The sequence below is a fragment of the Anabrus simplex genome, chromosome 1 (genome assembly GCF_040414725.1).
Source record: "Anabrus simplex isolate iqAnaSimp1 chromosome 1, ASM4041472v1, whole genome shotgun sequence".
NCBI lineage: Eukaryota > Metazoa > Arthropoda > Insecta > Orthoptera > Tettigoniidae > Anabrus > Anabrus simplex.
In genome coordinates, this window is record NC_090265.1 from 904271311 (window position 1) to 904293362 (window position 22052).

Sequence of the window (22052 nt, forward strand, 5' to 3'; positions counted from 1 at the left end):
CAAAATAGCATAAGATTCTAATGTGTTGGATATACACGTCATCGTATATCGGTCAAAATACACGTATGTTGCGTGAGGTTTGAAAAAGAATTTGTGAAAACAGCTGATAGTAATGACATACTGGCAGATTGCAGAGATTTCGTATTGGTAATGCTACAAGTCGACGCCACGATTGGTTGCGCGCGGTGTAAAATAAACATATAGAATCACGCATTATTTTGATTCGCAATAAGGGCATTGAACTCAATCATAGGTTATGAGATATAGCAACTTTAAAATGTTGTTTTAAGAAACATAGTGTGGTAGTTTGACATGGTTAAGTATTTGGGAACGCGACGAGTTAATATTGAGGCTACGATGTTAAGATATTATATGGATGTTGAAGTAAGATTGCAATTGTGCTAGCTTGAGGAAAAGTATGAGTTATATAGTGATATGAGAAGTTTTATACGCACTACGTAGGGGCCATTGAGTGCCTGCAGTTTAAGATATGCCACACTACATTCTTTTGATTCGTATACGCGAGATTGCCCACACCGCTGAAGTAACCTAAGCCAAGGTATGAACAGAATTTACTATTGTAGAATTATGCTTGTGACGGGATCGTGTGTTGTAATGAATATTGGAATACAACGATACATTTTATAGCTGTATTTGACCGAAGGCATTCACGACACCGGTAAATATGATATTATGCGTCTGAATACTGCGACATAGTGCTTGCATTGTAACTGCGTATGAATAAATAGCTTGCATTGAAGTAGAATGTTATGGAATATAACGAAGGAAAGGGACATTGAGCCTAAAAGACATGTGTATGACAGCCAAAAATTATGTTGAAGTTGGTTAGATAGCTGAATAGATTAACATATTCTCTGTTTTGAACTTGCATTTTTTCAACGAATTACAGCTAGGGAAATGTCAGAGTAGGAGCCAAATTTGACAGGCAATAGGAACAAATGCCTTAGTTCGTAAGTAGTATCCATGCACAACGAGAACGTAGCAATAAAGCATGAGTTCGGATTTATGAATACAGAATTACTCATACGGATTTATTCATAGGGAGTTATGAATTCAAATTTATTCATACGGAATTATTCATATGAATTTATGCATTTAAATTTACGCATCTAGATGTGCTTAGTCGAGTTTACTTATACGGATTTCCTTACTAGTGAATCGTCATTTACTGAGTATCAGCTACAATTTACTGGAATATTCCCAACGCTCAACTCTAATATGATTGGCAATTAAATATCTGTGATATACAGTTCAGTCCTGCAATTTAAAGATATGATTTGGTTCAATTACAAGTTTGAGTTTATTAGTGGACTTTATAGACATTTCAGCGTAACTATGTGTTTAATTCAGACTTGTTTAATTAATCTTAAAGCAAATGAACGCTTATAACAACTTGATTATGTTAGTGTTATATCAATGACTAACTTCAGTATGGACCTAGATGTCCAGTGATCGATTGTAAATATGTACATACGCAAATTTTATTTCACGAAGGAACTGATCTAGATAGTTTAAGACTACATATTATTTCTTTTTCTACGAGCCAGCGCTGACTCACAATCCACATTTGTAATATGAAACGTCAAGTAATGCCTTGCATTCCAGTTTAAGAGTCCAAATATTTAATCAATAAATATCTTGTTTATTTTCTACAATTTTATGTATCATGAGTTCTTTCACTGTAGCCTAGTTCGTAAGTTAGTTGCTTAGTTAAGAGAATTTCTTGATTAAGTAAGTACTCCATTTAGCCATGACCAGTTCTCACGTGGTTGAAACTCTGATTTAAAAAAAAAAAAGATTGTTGACGGTCGTTATATTGTGTCATGTGTCTCTATAGGCGTCACCCGTGAGTTGTTAATCTCTTCGTACTCACGTTAAGCGTATCTTGAAGTAGGATTACATGTCTTACTCGGCCTTTGAAAACCCTGAGGTATCCGCTGAGCGACCCCATTTCATCTGATTAGGCAGGCCAACAACGAGTTAGAAATGGAGGTATCGGGTAAAGAATGTTAACGTTCGAATTGACGCACGACGTTACAGCACTATTCTATGCTTGCTGTTGACCCTGACCACGATGTCACTCAATGCTTCATAAAACTTGTCAACTTCATCCTCGTCTGCACCCTCATATGGTGAATACATGGAGACAATTCTAGTCCTAATTCCTCCAACTGACAAAATCTACCCACATCATTCGCTCATTTACGTGCCTAACAGAAACTATGTTGTGTGCAATGGTATTCCTGATAAAGAGCCCTACCCCATACTCTGCCCTTCCCTTTCTAACACCCGTCAAGTACATTTTATGATCTCCTATCTCTTCCTCGTTATCTTCCCTTACCCGAATATCACTTACTCCTAGCACATCCAGATGCATCCTCTATGCTGACTCAGCCAGTTCTACTTTCCTTCTTCCATAAGTCCCATTAACATTGATAGCTCCCTATCGAATTCCATCTCGTTCACAAGTTGTTTCCAAGGAGTCCCTTGCCTGTCAAATGGGAGTGGGACTCCGTTACTCTCATAGGTCCGAGGCTTGCCCTACTTGCACATAGTCCAAGTGAGGATCTCTCCTCTAACGGGTTATGGACCACCGGTGAATTGTATAGTCCTAGCCGCCTGAGCACAAAAAGGGCCATGACTCAGAATATGACCGAGATGCCCACTCTAATTCCATAGCAACTGGTATACCGACTCCAGGACCACTTACTAGGCCACTCAGCCGTTGCCCATGGTTCACGAATTAGGATGTGACTACAGTAACCCACACCATGAATAACGGCAAAAAATGTACTCGCTATAGTGGATTGTAGTTATATCCAATATTTCATAAAAGTCGGGAAAAACCCAATACGCATTAAATTCGGTAAGAAACAGCAATCAGTTTATTCAAAAGTTGCGTTTTCGCAGATGATGTCCACACAATGGCTTACTCGTTTGTTATGTTTCGAAATCCAATGCTATGTGAAATTGTACGTTTAATTTAATTCTGAAAAAATTACAGTATCACTACAGAGGCCCCTGTGGCAAATGTTTCAGTTTTCTTCTTCAAACAGCGTATCTGACCTAACTGTATATAGTATGTATCATGAAAATATATTTCAAGCACACATAGAGGAATGATAACCTCACCGCTATAAATTTACATAGGAATAGCCTTTCCGAAATGTAACTAGACGTGAGGAAATATAAACTATCCTTTGAAATCAGTGATGTACTCTGCCATATCTGGAGGTGTATCACATTGTTACTTAATTTCAGTATATAACATTAAAATTAAGTGATCGTTTACTTCAGCCTTTGTTTCTACAAGTTAACAACTGCTATCGGCCACGTTATTTATCCATTTATTTCAAAAACATGTTATCCTCTTTCATTTCAAATTTTCTTTTAGAGAACAGCAGTCTCGACGGGTATTACTAATTAACTCTGACATCGCCTTGGAATGTCGACGAGAGAGCTTGCTAGCGTACATAACAAGAAAACTATACTGTAACGAAGATGACCGATCACATTTTGTGGCAAATGCTTCAGTTTTGTTATTCAAACAGCGTATCCCAACTAACTTAACCACGTATGTACCATGAAAATATATATCACACACCAGTAGAAAAGTGATACATTTCTTGTTATATATTTACATGGGAATAGCCTTACCGAAATGTAACTAGACACGAGAAAATATAGTCTAACCTCTGAAATCTGTGATGCGATCTGCTATATTTTGAGGTGTATCCCATTCTTACTTAATTTCAGTGTAGAGTATTAAAATTAAGCGACCGTTTACTTAGACTTTATTTCTAAAGAGTTAACACTGCTATCGATCATGTTATTTACGTATTTATTATGAAAACATGTTCTCCTCTTTCATTTCTGATTTTCTTTACAGAACAGCAGTTGACGGGTATTACTAATCGACTCCAACATCATCTTCGAATATCTATGAGAGAGCTTGGAAGTGCACATAGTGAGAAAACTATACCATACCAAAGATGATCGATTGCATTTTGTGGCAAACATTTCAGTTCTCTTATTCAAACAGCGTCACCTAAACTAACCATACTACATGTATCATGAAAACATATTTCAATTGCCAGTAGAGAAATGATCACCTTCTTGCTATATTTATTTAGAAATGCATTTATTTCTGCTTCCCCCATTTGGAGGCTGCCAAAAAGACGAAGCTTACATAAAAATTTTGATTAGTAATTACAAGAGCCGTTTAAAATGTGTCTATAAATAGGTATACTACAGTAAAGCCTAAATAATAAAAAATTGTATCAGTCAACAGTTATTAAATCCATGAGAAATTCCTCATAAGACAAAGATATAGCTAGGAGTATAAATGATTTTTTACTACTGCTAACGATCCTTTCAGGGCTGCTAACGCAATGTCCTTAATGAATTGGGTTATGCAAATTATATTTCTTACAAAAGTTGTGGAATGTGTGAGTAATGGTGCCTCTTGCTCCTATCATATCCTAACACATCTACGGAGTCCAGATGGTATTTCTTGGCATAGTATGGAATTGTGGGTTCATATATATTATATTTCTCCTTGTGTACATCATGTGGTTGAGTGGATGATGCTTCGGTTCTAATTGTGGGGTCTATTATGAACCCTTTACTTGAGCCCGGTGGTATAGCAATTATGTCAATCCGCCGGTTTGACCCTGTCTGAGACAATCCATGTACCTCCTCGTGGACTGTATAGTTCTTTTTTTCTCAGGGCTTCAGCAATCGTAGATCTTATTCGATGATGTTGTGAATTCCGCAGGGCGTCACTAAATGGACAGGAACCCAAGACGTGACCAAGTGTTTCAATCTCACTGTTACAGGATGATAGCCTTTGCGAAATTTAAATAGACATGAGAAAATATGAACTAACCTCTGTAATCAATGATGCACTCTGCCATGTATATCTTGAGCTGTATCCCATTCTTACTTAACTGCAGTATTTAGTATTAAAATTAAGCGATTGTTTACTTCAGCCTTTATTTTTATTACATACATACATAATCATTATAGACTGTTATGCCTTTCAGCGTTCAGTCTGCAAGCCTCTGAGAATTTACTAAACGTCGCCACAATCCTCGATTTGCAACTAGTGTTGTGGCCTCATTTAGTTCTATACCTCTTATCTTTAAATCGTTAGAAACAGAGTCTAACCATCGTCGTCTTGGTCTCCCTCTACTTCTCTTACCCTCCATAACAGAGTCCATTATTCTCCTAGGTAACCTATCCTCCTCCATTCGCCTCACATGACCCCACCACCAAAGCCGGTTTATGCGTACAGCTTCATCCATCGAGTTCATTCCTAAATTAGCCTTTATCTCCTCATTCCGAGTTCCCTCCTGCCATTGTTCCCACCTGTTTGTACCAGCAATCATTCTTGCTACTTTCATGTCTGTTACTTCTAACTTATGAATAAGATATCCTGAGTCCACCCAGCTTTCGCTCCCATAAAGCAAAGTTGGTCTGAAAACAGACCGATGTAAAGATAGTTTCGTTTGGGAGCTGACTTCCTTCTTACAGAATACTGCTGATCGCAACTGCGAGCTCACTGCATTAGCTTCACTACACCTTGATTCAATCTCACTTACTATATTACCATCCTGGGAAAACACACAACCTAAATACTTGAAATTATCGACCTGTTCTAGCTTTGTATCACCAATCTGACATTCAATTCTGTTGGATTTCTTACCTACTGACATCAATTTAGTCTTCGAGAGGCTAATTTCCATACCATACTCATTGCACCTATTTTCAAGTTCCAAGATGTTAGACTGCAGGCTTTCGGCACAGTCTGCCATTAAGACCAAGTCGTCAGCATAGGCCAGGCTGCTTACTACATTTCCACCTAACTGAATCCCTCCCTGCCATTTTATACCTTTCAGCAGATGATCCATGTAAACTACAAACAGCAAAGGTGAAAGATTACAGCTTTGTCTAACTCCTGTAAGTACCTTGAACCAAGAACTCATTCTACCATCAATTCTCACTGAAGCCCAATTGTCAACATAAATGCCTTGGATTGATTTTAATAATCTACCTTTAATTCCATAGTCCCCCAGTATAGCGAACATCTTTCCCCTTGGTACCCTGTCATATGCTTTCTCTAGATCTACGAAACATAAACACAACTGCCTATTCCTCTCGTAGTATTTTTCAATTACCTGGCGCATACTGAAAATCTGATCCTGACAGCCTCTCTGTGGTCTGAAACCACACTGGTTTTCATCCAACTTCCTCTCAACGACTGATCGCACCCTCCCTTCCAAGATGCCTGTGGATACTTTGCCTGGTATACTAATCAATGAGATACCTCGATAGTTGTTGCAATCCTTCCTGTTCCCTTGCTTATAGATAGGTGCAATTAATGCTTTTGTCCAATCTGAAGGTACCTTACCAACACTCCACGCTAATTTTACTACTCTATGAAGCCATTTCATCCCTGCCTTCCCACTATGCTTCACCATTTCAGGTCTAATTTCATCTATTCCTGCTGCCTTATGACAATGGAGTTTATTTACTATCCTTTCCACTTCCTCAAGCATAATTTCACCAACATCATTTTCCTCCTCCCCATGAGCTTGACTGTTTGCAACACCACCATGATGATTTCCTTTTACATTGAGAAGATGTTCAAAATATTCCCTCCACCTCTCCAGTGATTCCCTGGGATCTGTTATGAGTTCACCTGAATTACTCAAAACACTGTTCATTTCCTTTTTCCCTCCCTTCCTAAGATTCTTTATTACTGTCCAGAAAGGTTTCCCTGCTGCTTGACCTAATCTTTCCAGGTTATTACCAAAATCTTCCCATGACTTCTTTTTGGATTCAACAACTATTTGTTTCGCTCTGTTTCTTTCATCTACGTACAAATCCCTGTCTGCCTCGGCCCTTGTTTGGAGCCATTTCTGATAAGCCTTCTTTTTACGTTTACAGGCTGCTCTCACTTCATCATTCCACCAAGATGTTCGCCTTTTCCCATCTTTACACACAGTTGTTCCTAGGCATTCCCTTGCTGTTTCTACTACAGCATCCCTGTATGCCACCCATTCACTTTCTATATCCTGAACCTGCTTACTGTCTACTGTTCAAAACTTCTCACTAATCATATCCATGTACTTCTGTCTAATTTCCTCGTCCTGGAGATTTTCTACCCTTATTCGTTTGCAGACAGATTTCACTTTCTCTACCCTAGGCCTAGAGATACTTAGTTCACTACAGATCAGATAATGGTCTGTATCATCGAAAAATCCCCGAAAAACTCGTACATTCCTAAAAGATTTCCTGATTCAAAGTCTGTTAAGATATAGTCTATTATGGATCTGGTACCCCTAGCCTCCCATGTGTAGCGGTGAATAGCCTTATGCTTGAAGAATGTATTCGTAACAGCTAAACCCATACTAGCACAGAAGTCCAGCAAACGCTTCCCATTCCCATTAGCTTCCATATCTTCCCCACATTTACCAATCACCCTTTCGTATCCTTCAGTTCTATTACCAACTCTCGCATTGAAATCGCCCATTAGCACTATTCTATCCTTGCTGTTGACCCTGACCACGATGTCACTCAATGCTTCATAAAACTTGTCAACTTCATCCTCATCTGCACCCTCACATGGTGAATACACGGACACAATTCTTGTTCTAATTCCTCCCACTGACAAATCTACCGTAATCATTCGCTCACTTACGTGCCTAACAGAAACTATGTTGCGTGCAATGGTATTCCTGATAAAGAGCCCTACCCCAGACTCTGCCCTTCCCTTTCTAACACCCGTCAAGTACACTTTATAATCTCCTATCTCTTCCTCCTTATCTCCCCTTACCCGAATATCACTTACTCCTAGCACATCCAGATGCATCCTCTTTGCTGACTCAGCAAGTTCTACCTTCTTTCTTCCATAAGCCCCATTAATATTGATAGCTCCCCATCAAATTCCATTTCGTTCGCCAAGTTGTTTCCAAGGAGTCCCTCGCCTGTCAAATGGGAGTGAGACTCCATTACTCCCATAGGTCCGAGGCTTGCTTAAAGTGTTCTGAGCTCGGTAAATTCATGAAGCAGGATGCTGCCCTACTTGCACATAGTCCAAGTGAGGATCTCTCCTCTAACGGGTTATTTACCACCGGTGAATTGTGTAGTCCTAGCCGCCTGAGCACAAGGAGGGCTACGACTCAGAATATGTCCGAGATGCCCACTCCCATTCCATAGCAACTGGTATCCCGACTCTCAGGACCACTTACTAGGCCACTCAGCCGTTGCCCATGGTTCACGAACCAGGACGTGACTACAGTAACCCACAAACATGAACCATCCAGAAACATTTTTATTTATTTTTATTTATTACGAAAACACGTTCTCCTCTTTCATTTCATTTTTCCTCACGGAACAGCAGTTTATGGGTATTAATAACCGACTGCGGCATCGCCTTTGAATAAGTAAAATTATTTGAAGAATAATACTTTGAATGTCGACAAGAGAGCTTGCTACTGGACATAGCATGGAAACGATACCGAACATGATTGATCGCATGCAATATAATCGCTGGGTGCATAAATATCTGTAACGGAAACATTGCGCACGCTTAATCGCTCGTAATAATGGATGCGTGACTGATAATGCACTAGCTGTAACCGAAAGATAATACACAGTTTAATATAGGAATTTTGAAGGGATAGGAAAAAACTGTCGTTATAACAGAGTTCTTGTTATATGTCATGCTCGCTATAGCGGACTTCTACTGTTTGCATTGGTTTATGTCCATATAAGAAGAAATATCGGATTTTTAAGACGCAATTTTGGAACTTTAAAGATATGTGATGTGATGTAGGAAAAATAACGCTGGATTCTGTTTAATGATGCAAACGCCATCCTAAACAATTATACAGGATGGTGGCAATGAAACCATCGTAGGGTAGTGTAATTTTTTAAATTCTGCTCCTGTAAATGCACAGAACTTATCTTTTCAAAATTATATTGTATTTACATGACAAAGAAAAATTAATAATCAGTTTTTTCTGAAATTTTTGAAAATATAAATTTTGTATAGAAATTTATTTTGATAATATGCATGCATGCAAATTTTAAGTGGGTACTGCAAATACTTTACTAATTATCCACTAAAAAAGAGAATGACAGCATGACTAAACTGCATGCATTGTGATCTAGTTCATTACGTCCATCACTCCAACCAAAACAATTATCATCTTGTCACTTAAATTTACATATATATTTAATTCTCAATTCGATCCTGCTATTGTAATCATTTAACACCAAAAATTTAGCCATCATATGTGAATAAACAAACTGTACACAAGGAAAGCAAGCCGCAACAAGAACACTACATGGTTCAAACCTTATAGGAATTTGTTCCAAATATATCACATATAAAAGGATGTATTTAGTACCGTAACATTCCTCATTCCAAGGAGAAAACATGCCTGTTGGATGCTGCCATCTAACAGACAAATTCACAACTTCTTCTAGCAGTATTTGCCAGTAAAGTAGACCTGATCATATGTCGACAGTGGCGGATGAGATAAATACACACCTGTTGATCTATCACCAGCTACCAGTTCAAGGGTTTACTTCAGCTAGAACACATTCTAAATAATGCAGTTATCTATGCATTAAATTATGCAAGTTTTGTGATGCACTTTTAATGTAGCTGCCTTTGCTGTAGGACTTTTGTGTAGACCACTGTGCATTTTTGAAGTAATTTCTTTAAGTGTTTGGAAAGTAATGATAGAATTAAGCATATCAGAAGTGATTGTTTTGTTATCGTTTGTTGGACAATATTGCAAATGGAAACAAGGGAAAAAGTGGTGAATACATCCAACAATAGGTGAACAACCAGGTTACTCATACACTACGTTACTTAACATATGTGTAGCCATTAATAGGTGTGTCTTTTACCAGAAAATTATGGGCTGCAATCCATTTGTCTCTGTTGTGACCTTCAGAACAGCTTTGTACCTTGATATTGTATGGTAATTTTTGCAGTGTCTAGCTATGTCGTATTTCACACCACTATGTTCATAATTTGCGTGTCATTCAATACTGGAACTTCTAACTCATGAATCACTTCCATTGCCTTCATTCTAGTAACTTCACAACTATTTGGAAAACCCTGGTAATGTTTCACCGCATTAATCCAGTAACAAGTCTATTAATTCCAGTAAAGTTGTCTTTGATCCTCTGAATTATTCTCTCAATGTGCCAGCTCTTAAACTTTTGACCACCGTCATAAGTTAGTTGCACTCACAAATGCTGTACTATTTTGCTGTCATGATTATTAGTACATTTTACCTTGTGTAAAACCTGCAATTTGAACTTTATATTATAACCTCTCTCTCCTCTACAGTACAGTTGGGGTATGATACAAATAGGTCTTCATAAAAATGAGTCTTTAAAATGTCTTAATGTTAGCCCGCATATTACCACAGTTTTTATTAATACATTTTAAAAAGCATTGTTTTACATAAGGGCCAATGCAGTAGTTACTACTACTCCTCCCCTACCACAGCATGTTGACATGCACATAGTGAAATGACATGGGTATTGGTTTCATTTGATCCTGCCTTATATTAAAAGCTGCTATACTGATAGCCAAAAAGCTGAATAAAAATGCCATTTAACATACAAAGAGGAATTTTTTTCACTTTTTCCAAGTATTTACAGAAACCAACATAAAATTACTTCTGTGGAAGATGATTCTTTTCCTATGGAGAAAAAGTGATTTAAAAATATCACTGTAGTAACTGAACATTTGCTGCTGAAGTATCTAATTTACATTACCTCTACTTGCTTGACTAGCTGTGGAATTGCCTGAGCCAGCTTCTGCAATTTGTCTTCACGAACTTCTCCAGCACTCTTCCACAAAGATGCTCCTGCAATACTGAAGCCCCCACTGTTGTTGGGAGTTACTGGTCCAGTCAACTGGTCATTAGTCATCAGCTAACACAAAGAACCAACTATTTAGAAATCTAACCATAGAGAAAAATTTACTGAATGATGAAAAAATACTAAAAAGCAAAGTATTTAATTTTCCTATAAAAGTTCTAGCTCATCTACTTCAATATTTCCAGTACTGCAGTGAAATGTCATATACCGAATGGACCATTTGCCCCTTGCGAAGTAGTTTTATGCAACCTGCCACATTTACTACAGTTTTGAAAAACATGTCCCTCTCCTTAATCAGGGGTAATATAACAAGATGTGTGGTTACAGGATAGAATACAGCATGAATCATGAGGACTTATTAATTCATTACGGGTACCCTGAATGAACCCATAAAATGAACATAAGTACAAATACAATGCGAGCAACTATGTCCCTGGGAAGGACACTGCCTAATCGAGATCACCCCATGATGTCTACTCAAAATGAAGAGGTTGTGTTGAACGCTGTCCGACATAAACCTCATGCTAACACCTACTGCACAGGAGATGAAAATCACCCGGATGTCTGTTAAGCAGATAATGTATAGCCACCAGTTTCACCCACACCATCTGCACTTACACCAGGAGCTCCAGGGTCATGATTTTGAAGCCTGGGTAGTGTTCTGTCAATGGACAAATGACCCTGTCTTATTTACAGACGAATAGCAGTTCAACAACAATGGAACAATTACGGTAATTACCAAAATATGCACTACTGGAGTATGGAAAATCCCCAGAAGACCTGTGACCTGGCCTGTCAGATCACCCATCCATATACCCTTGGATACTTTCCTGTGGAGCAATGTAAAACAACAAGTGTATGCATACGAGGTGGCTAATCCTGATCACCTTAGACAGCTCATCAACAAGGCGTACTGAACCATCACACTAGAGATGTTGTAATGGGCCAGATGGTCCTTACAACATTGCACAAAGGTCTGTATCAACCACAGAGATTGTCAGTTTGAGCACGTGGTGCATTAAACAACATATGTAACTTAAATAATGTCACATGTTTCCTAGCCTCACCAAACAGAGCTCCATACCCTATGCAACGATATCAATGGCCCTTTCAGATTTATGTTTTAGAGGCATGAGGCATGTACTCTACTGAACAATGACCATACGAGCATTCAGGCAACAGAAGTGAGATTCATTAGGACTATAGTTGGCATTGGGGTCCCTATTACAAGTGTAATAAAGAAGCACAAACTTCAGTGGTATGGGCACTTTATGAGAATGAACAGGCAAAGATATGCCACAAAATACTTTGCACGTTATAAATTATATATTAGAGCCTGTATTGTCAAAGTATCAACTTGTGAAAATTTAAATTTATAATTCCACCTTTACCATACTGTAATTGTCTTTATTGAAGAGACTACATTAGACTGTATTTGTGATACATGTTTTGTCCTCTTATGGGACATCTTCAGTCACACATACAAACATTGAAAATAAGGTGAGGACACGTTGAAGTAAGTAAATGAAAAGTCTTTAAATCTTGTGACCTCAAGTGTTGGCGTCTAGTCAATCTCGAATGTTGAAATGGTGCAGCATGAACATAATATGAAGCATGAAGTCCAGTTAAAACACAAATAAAAATGTTGTTATATGCATAGAATTACCCAATTTTAAAACAACATGAGTGGCTATGCGAATAAAATTATATGTATATTGTACATAAAATAGTGTGATGATAATGCCACATTAAAATAGCTTCCTTGATTAGATGTGAAGAAGGTGGAGATATGTTGATGATGCAAGTTGAACTCAATTGTGTGTTGACAATATGGGCCTAAAAAAAGAAAAAAAATATGAGTGAGCTAAAGAAAATAACTGAGTGCCCATCTGGGGCATATTCCACAAAAGTATGGTCTTGTACATTACAAGTAAATTCTCTAGTAACTAGTACAAATACCAGATTTTCTGTTCCACAAAAGAATTTTCTACAGTTGTACTTTACTACTCCATACTTACAAATTACCAGTGAATTTTTAAGGGTGTGTTCCACGAAAGTACTAGTACTTGTAACTTACTAGTGAATTGAGAAGTATTCTCTACCAGTGAAAGGACATTAATACGTAAATGTACTAGTGCTATTTAAATATGCTTATTTCAGATACATTTTGATAAATATGTGGTCTAGCAGTAGTGATAGTGATGGTGATGAAAATGAAAACTACCGTCTGTACAGGGAAAGAATAAACTTACAGTTTAACACTGTATTTCAATACAATGAACATTTTAGGTTAAGCACAATACAAGTGGAAGAACTTTTGATAGATATTGGGCATAGGTTAAAACATCCTACGAACAGAAATAAATCTCTCTCTGCTAAACAACAGTTACTAAAAAATCTTCGGTCTGTAGGTCAATACATTCTGTGGTAGCTCCAATAAAAGATGTAAAATTTCCTCAAATTGTTCGTTGGCCTGAAAATACTGAACGAACATGTTCCATGAAGGACAACCCTGGAATCATTAATGAGCAGAGTATCTCTTACATACGCCCAACTTTTCCCCTCAAAAGCTCCATGAGCTTTTCCCAAGTCAAATATTTCCATCCAACCATTTATTTTGTCTTGTTTTTTCAGAATCTCGCTGAATGCACCGAAACGAATATCTTTCCTTTTTTCTATTTCCTTCAAAATGAATAACTTTGTTTTTCTTGACATCATTTTAACAATTCATGCAGAGTTTGCAATTTCGTAACAATTAAGTTTGGCGGCCGAATATCGTTATTAGCGGCAAGGCAACTGATTCCTAATGACAGACCAAGGTATGCCAGACTATCGTGGAACATATGCGAGGATCACGGAAGAACAGGATGGGTGATAATAATGGAGTAATTTCGTATTATCAAAGAAATAAACTGAAAAATAACGTCGTAGCATTAAGAAATTCACAGGAATATTATTTCTTTGAATCTTTGCTGCATAAGTTACCTTAAAATACGATATTACGATAAATGCGGCAAGCATAACTTAATTCAACGAATGGAATACGAAGATAAACAGCTGATTCATGCTATGACGTAGTGTGTTTATTGATATGTCGTCACTTGTAAAACTTGTAACAATTCACTGGTAATATACAAGAGACTTTCGATCTTTTGTGGAACAGAAATGTACAACTCCATATATTACAAGAACCCACACTAGTAACTTGTAATGTACAAGACCATACTTTTGTGGAATAGGCCCCTGGTCACTCACCTCCTTGCCCGTCCTGCGTCGACCACTCCACCTCAAGTGTTAAAGCTAACTGAGTGACGTCGTTGAGGACTGACTGGGGGGGAGGTTGAGGGGAGTTTGATGTAAGGGGAGAGGTGTAAGGTAAAGCATTACTCACGCGCCTTCGTCTAAAGAATTTAATGATTATCTCCTTGAAAAGTATATTGATTTCCTCCGATATTTCATTGAGATTATAAATCGGGTTGCAGTTTTGATCAGTATTTATAAAAATGTTTTCCAAAATATTCAATAGATTTCCTTTCTTACTTAATTGGAGAATTTGAAGGTCTTGTTTTATGTGCATGAATGTATGATTGGTATTGACCATGAGAACCGAATGCCAAGAATCTGTCATATTTTGACGCATTAACATGTTCATTATACATTATGTTAAAATTGCAGCCTGTCTGTCCAATATAACTGGCGGAACATTGCTGGCACTTTAATTTGTAAACTCCTGATTTCTGAAATTTGCTATTGCAGTTATCGATAGTGTGCTGATTATAGAGAAGATGAGCATTATTGATGGTTGTTATAGTGGACAGACAGGCTGCAAATTTAACAGAAGGTATAATGAACATGTTAATGCGTCAAAATAGGCAGATTCTCGGCATTCAGTTCTCATATGGACGATAATCATAGATTCACGGACATAAAACAAGACCTTCAAATTCTCCAATTAAGTAAGAAAGGATATCTATTGAATATTTTGGAAAACATTTTTATAAATATTGATCAAAAATGCAACCCGATTTATAATCTCAATGAAATATTAGAGGAAATCAATATATTTTTCGAGGAGATAATCATTAAATTCTTTACACGAAGGCGCATGAGTAATGTTTTACCTTACACCTCTCCCCTTACATCAAACTCCCCTCAACCTCCCCCCTAGTCAGTCCTCAACGCCCTTCGAGGATGTCACTCAGTTAGCTTTAACACTTGAGGTGGAGTGGTCGACGCAGGGCAGCCAAGGAAGGGAGTAACCAGATGGGCACTCAAGTTATTTTTTTTTATCTCACTCATATTTTTTTCTTTTTTTAGGCCCATATTGTCAACACACAATCGAGTTCAACTTGCGTCATCAACATATCTCCACCTTCTTCACATCTAATCAAGGAAGCTATTTTAATGTGGCATTATCATCACACTATTTTATGTACAATATACATATAATTTTATTCGCATAGCCACTTATGTTGTTTTAAAATTGGGCAATTCTATGCATATAACAACATTTTTATCTGTGTTTTAACTGGACTTCATCTATTTTAACATTCAAGATTGACAAGACGCCAACACTTGAGGTCACAAGGTTTAAAGACTTTTCATTACTTATTTCTACGTGTCCTCACCTTATTTTCAATGTTTGTATGTGTGACTGAAGATGTCCCATAAGAGGACGAAACATGTATCACAAATACAGTCTAATGTAGTTTTTTCAATAAACACAATTACAGTATGGTAAAGGTGGAATTATAAATTAAAATTTTCACAAGTTGACAAGATATTTTATTTTAACCAAGTTCTCCAGTCTGTTGAACACTAAATATAACAACCACAGCTAAAAACATTATTAAACAAAGGAAAACAACTAGTAAACAATGAATTCTTTGTTTAATAATGTGTTTTTACATCACGGAAAAAACAATTAAACAAATTCTTTGTTTAATAATGCAAGTTTTTTCTTTTACAGTTACAGGATTGTATTTGTTACATTTAGCATTCAACAGACTGGAGAATTTAAAGTTGCATTAACCAAGTCAACACTGGAAAGTATGGCTACATTTTTAACAGAAAATAGTTTCACCTCATTGTCAATGGAAAAAAAGACCATAGGGAAGGCAAAAGAAACAATGGACAGAACCTGTAAAATCAGATGTAGAGGCGAGATATCTAGGATGAGAATGTCCTGGAAAAGAAACTGTATAAAGACAGGAGGAGACGGCGAGCGCTTGGACACCACACCCAGGAAACTGGAGTTGAAGAATTACAATGAAGATAATAGAGAAATCAGTCTGAGGAACCTTGCAATCTTGCCACACCCAGGCAACTGATGGTTAAAAAAACATTGCTTGTGTGGAATTCAAACCTCTATACCCTCGAGCTCTGTCCACTATCACACTTCGACCGTGCACCTGCCAAATGAGCTATTGCAAGGCTTGGCATGCAGCGGGCATTTCCCAACCTATATAATACCTGTTCCTTGTCTGTGTGTACACCTCCTGTTGTAATGCACATGTTCTTTAGATTTGTGCTTATTTTACGAGTTCATTCAAGGTACTCATAATGAATTAATAGTGGCAATCATGATTCCTGCTGTCTTCTAGCCTATAACAACACACCTCATTACATTACCCTGGATTAGGAAGAGGAACCAAAGTTTCTTAGAACTGTTGTAAATGCAGCTGGTTGCATAAAACTAGACTGCAAGGGGTGGGCAGGGGACCCAGTATGTAAGACTTGAAATAACATTTAGTGTCCCTCGATATAAATTTAAGTTTGCTGTGGTCTCAACTGTACATACACAACACCCGATGCCCTAAACCTGTTAAGTAGTGGTATGGAGCTTCATATAACACTGTCGATTTTTTTTTTATGTAATTAAAGCAGTTGAATTCAGGGGAGGCCATATCCTTTAAAGGGCATGTCCCCAGGTGACGTAAGGGGCTACTGATAAATAAGATGGTTTAGAGACCTTGGAAAAGAAACACACGGACAATGGGCAGCTATAAAATGGGGGCTATAAAATATTGGGACACCATCTTTCTAGCAGTCATAAATATGAAGGGTCCAAGCTCAGGGAAATAGGCGAAGATCTCAATGACAACTACACTGGTGAAGATGGACAGTGTAGGTGGTAGAAGAGGCTGGCCAGTACTCTGGATTAAAGAAAATTAGTTCTCTGTTAAGAGCAGTTATCAGTTTTATACCACGAACATGGACAGCAATCTGCTTCAGTAGCTGCTGACAGGCCAGTGGGCATGAGTCTGATGCGGATTGTCAGTCTGAACACCCTTGAGTGCAACTGTAAGAGCCTCATTGGTCAGGCACTGTGATGCGGAAAGCAATGGGAAACTATCACATTGCCTTTGCAGAATTCCCTCTAACAATTAAAGGAGAGTGCTCTGTGTTGTGAGAACAGGAGGGTTATCATCAGGAGGAGCAAGACAGCCGTTTACCTGATAAACTGTGGATGGATGGATTGATATATGGTAAAACAAGGTTGAAATATTTTAGTAAAACCGTTCAAATATGGTGGTTCAGAAAATATGCTGATTACATTTATAACAATGTTACTATAACGTCTGAGTTGTTATATTTAAACCCCAATCAAATGACACCACCTCAGTACTGTAAAGTCTAATCCAAGTAGTTTTGCAGGGTCACCACATGAGGAATCACCTTTATTCTGTAGTTATCCATAAGTTTATCATTTGTAATTACCACTGTTTAATACACATTTTTGTGTTCATAGTAGTATAACAATAATAATAATAATAATATCTATATATTCAGGTACATAAGCCATATTTGTGCAAAATTATGTTTCTGAAACAAATAGTGATGATGATGATGATGATTATGATTGTAGCTCAAAAGGCCATAACATCTATGTCATTAGCCACCAATGGTATAAGATGAAATGATATATTAAAATTAACAATAAAATTTAACCCACTGACTAGGATGAAACTTTTTTCTGATAGTGATTTAACGTGCACGAACACATCAAAGGTTTTTGATGACAAGGATGGGAAAGGGCTAGGATTGGGAAGGTAGCAGCTGTGGCCTTAATTAAGGTCCAGCCCCAGCATTTGGCGGGTGTGAAAATGAAAAACCACAGAAAACCATCTTTAATGAAAAAGTTAATGGTAGTGAAAATTATTATTAATTTAAAATAATCAACAGATCTAATTCACAATGGCTAATTTCAGTAAAAGGAATAAAAAAATTAAATATAATAAAATTAAGGCATTGTTTTTAAAAGCAGGATCATGTACATCAATTCAAATGAAATGCTAAAAGCAAAATAAAACATAAAACAAATTGATAAAAACATTGTCAAAAGCATGAAAGTGTAGTTTACAGTACAAGAAGAATTAAAAACAGGTAACTAGGATACAAATTTAACTCTTAAAACCAATAAAAATAAGATCACTATGCTTTATAAAACAGATGAAGAGGTCTAGTGACTGCTCGTCATCTCTGAGGACAAGGGAGATTGTACTAAAAGTTTTTAGACTACCGCACAGATCAATCAGGTCTGCACACTCTGTATGGATGTTTATTATGGTCAGATGGTTGCCACAAGTACACACTGGAGCGGGGCCTCTTCCGTCTGTAAGTAGGTGTGTGTTGCTATACCATGGCCAATGCGAAGATGAAAAAATACCACTACCCTCTCCAGAAGACTCGAAGGGAAGTTTTATATATCTTTGTGGTTCCTTTAAACATTCTCAGCTTACTGGAAAAAGGGGTGGCCTGCTACTCCTCCACCGGATGGGATATTAACAAATGTCTCCGCTGAAAACATATATCCCGGGCTGGAACCTTGTAAGGCAATGAGAGCAATTGTACTGTCTCCTTGGCAGCCTGATCAGCTAACTCATTTCCCACTATACCCATGTGGCTTAAAAGTCAACACACATATAATTCCGGTGCTTAGTTTCTATAATCCAGTCAGCAGACTGTGGACATGTTGCATCAGGGTATACTGTGGGACGCATGTACTGACAGACTGCGATGAGCTCAAGAAGTCTGCGAACCCAAGGTAATGCTGTCATTCATTGGACAGCATGTACCGCAGGGCTTCCAACATGGCAATAAAACTCGGCTGTGTACACACTGCAGGTTTCGGGTTGAGCCATCCATGTATAGCACAGTTTATCCTGGGTACTGGCTTACAGCGGCCTAAAAAGCCTCTCAGGAAAAGAGGCATCCGTGTTAGCTTTTGGGCCGGTGTGCAAAATGAGGATAATATCAGAATGACATACTATCCACAGAGGCATCTTACTAGGGGCTCCAACAAGACCAGGAACCGATGGTACTCCTGTAAATGCTATCGAAGCATTTTCCAACAGTCTGCGTTGCTTGTGGAGAAGCAGCATAGAGCTGGCGATTCTGGTTATGGAATATGCATGGATAGTTTAGGTGCAGTGGCATCTGCCACAGGCTTGCAGCATATGACAACAGCACTTACTTGCGCCTCAGGTGTTAAGGCGGCACACTGGATTCAGCAAGCAGGCTTGTAAGGAAAGCTCCCATTAACAACTAACCATGGTGATGGATGCTATTCAGTTTAGTTTAACAAGAACGGTTTTCCTTGCTGATCCATATGCTGCACTACCAAAGCCTAATCTAGATAAAATGTGTCTCCTATATAAGGTGCGGTCGCCACCCTCCCATGTAGTGCCGCTAGGAAACTTCAAAATATCCAGTTTCTTAGCACATTTGACTTTTAATAGATGCATGTGCAGCTTCCTCGATAATTTACTATTGAAAAGGAGGCCAAAGAATCGGCATGTGTCTGCTACAGGAAGAGTGACTGGCCTCCAAATAAAGCTCAGGATGGGGATGGAGAATGCGCTTCTGTCAGAAGTAGACAACAGAATTCGTGCCCATTGAGAATCAGAAGCCATGTTCTAATGTCTATTGTTCCACTCTCCTAATAGCTTGCTGTAATTGCTGCTCTGAAACTGTCTTATTTATGAGCTATAAAATGGAGTGTAAAATTGTGCATGTATAGCCATGGTATTACTGTTGAACCTGCAGCAGCAAACTGATTGTAATCCATTCTTTTAAATACAGATCATAAATGAGATTGTGAAATTAAACACACTTTTATAACACATCACAAGAAATTCAAGAGTTTGTGTCTGTATTTGTTGTTTGCAGATGATATAGTACAGTAATATGGGGTGGTGATGAACGGAAGTGCAAAAACAAGTAGATGTATGGAATCAAAAGAGAGAAAAATTTGGGATGAAAGTAAGCACAGAGAAAAGTAAAACAATAGTGATGACAAGGAAGGAAGGAAGGAAGGAAGGAAGGAAGGAAGGAAGGAAGGAAGGAAGGAAGGAAGGAAGGAAGGAAGGAAGAGGAAAGATAAAACTAAATGGTAAAATTCTGGAAGTGGTTAAAAGTTTCAAGTACAGTGGAACCTTGGATTGTGAGCATAATTCGTTCCGGCAACATGATTCGTCCACAACACGCATAGCATTTCTAAAACAAAATATAACATAAAACAATTAAACTGCGCTTTACCTTACAACAGAATCATTGTTGGTGTGAGGGAGACGAGAGATGACATGAGAAGAGTTACTGTATAGCACGAATTTCACTAACAGAATCACTGCTATCGGTTGGCTCATTTGGAAGTGTTTTCTTTTCGTGCAACTTTAACGAGGAACCTGTCCAATGACTGTTGCTTTTGCCTCTTTTTGAGGATTTCACGAAAATGTGACATTGCATTGTCATTGAACAGATTCATCCACTGTAATCATCTCCTTCTTTCGACCGAATTCCATTTTAGCCTTCTTTTCGTTCACAGGGCCCATAGTTGCAGAACAGTTATATCACAGATGATAGAAACAAAACATGTACTCTCGTACGGTGTTGACTATGCGAGCGAGGCACGCCAACTGAAGTCCAGTGCAGGAAATGATTACACATACTTTCCCAGGAAAGTAGCAGAGTAGCAGGGGGAGGGGGAAGCAAAGGCACAGGGGAGGTGGAAACGTACGTAATAGTGACGCTCATATTGCGAAACCTCACTCGCTTATCAAGTCACAATTTATTTAAAATATTTGCTCGTCTTGCAAAACACTCGTAGACCAAGTTACTCGCAATCCGAGGTTCCACTGGGAAGTGTGATCAAAGAAGATGGAAAGATTACCAAGGAAATTGGAAAAAGAATACAACAAGCAAACAGCTTCTGCCAGAATGTAAGGGGAATTTTGTGGAACCAAGACGTCCTGAAGAAATGTAAGAGAGTATTATATTCAAGCTATTATGACCCCATACTAACCTATGCAGCTGGATCGTGGACTACAACAAAACGAGAGGAGAGTAGAATACAGACAGCGGAGATGAAATTTCTAAGAGGTATTGAGGGCAAGACCAGAAGGGATAGAATTAGAAATGAAGAGGTAAGGAAAAGGACAGGAATCTTGAAACTTCAAGACAGGATATAAAAACAAAGCTAAAGGGGTATGGGCATATGATGAGAATGGGAGAAGAGAGAGTGCCAAAAAAAGCTTTTTCCGGGAAGTTAACAGGAAAGAGACCATAAAGAAGACCCCGAAAGAGATGGACAGATTCAGTGTGGGAGTGCATAGAGAAGAGGGGAGGAAAACCAGAAAATGTATTTAAAAAAAGAAATAGTGGTGGAGAGACAGACAGCGATGTAGGTCCTTGATTCACAACCTGACCCGGGAAGCTGGAAACAGGAAATGAGGATGATGATGTCTGTATGTTTGTATGAAAGTTTCACAGAATGCTAGATTTTAACCTCAATATCAAATTCATAAATAAGGATGAATATTTTCTATCTTAATTCTGGACTTCATACATTGCAAACCATTAAAATTTCAATGGGATGAGTATGCCTGCATGGCATAACATAGTTTTCAGATGTGTCGTAGTCCAGGTGAAACTTTCAAGCGAAGCGTGGCTCCATATATACCTACTGTATTTAACTTTCATCTTATTTATTTCCATATTTGAATTTTTCTTCATTTTTTCCCCTGAAGGCTGCTCACATACCCCACTAAAAGTTTATTTTTTCTTCTTTTTTCTAGTGGCTTTACGTCGCACTGACACAGATAGGTCTTATGGCGATG

At 38.1% G+C, this 22052-nt stretch overlaps 1 protein-coding gene across 1 annotated transcript in view; it reads right to left on the reverse strand.

Moving 5' to 3' along the window:
- The window catches only part of LOC136857734 (sorting nexin-7), a 115829-nt gene that overhangs the window by 55619 nt on the left and 38158 nt on the right, over positions 1-22052 (reverse strand). Inside the window, exon 8 of the mRNA XM_067136618.2 lies at positions 10831-10989. Coding sequence (XP_066992719.1) covers positions 10831-10989 — 159 coding nt within the window. The remainder of the gene's footprint in view (positions 1-10830; positions 10990-22052) is intronic.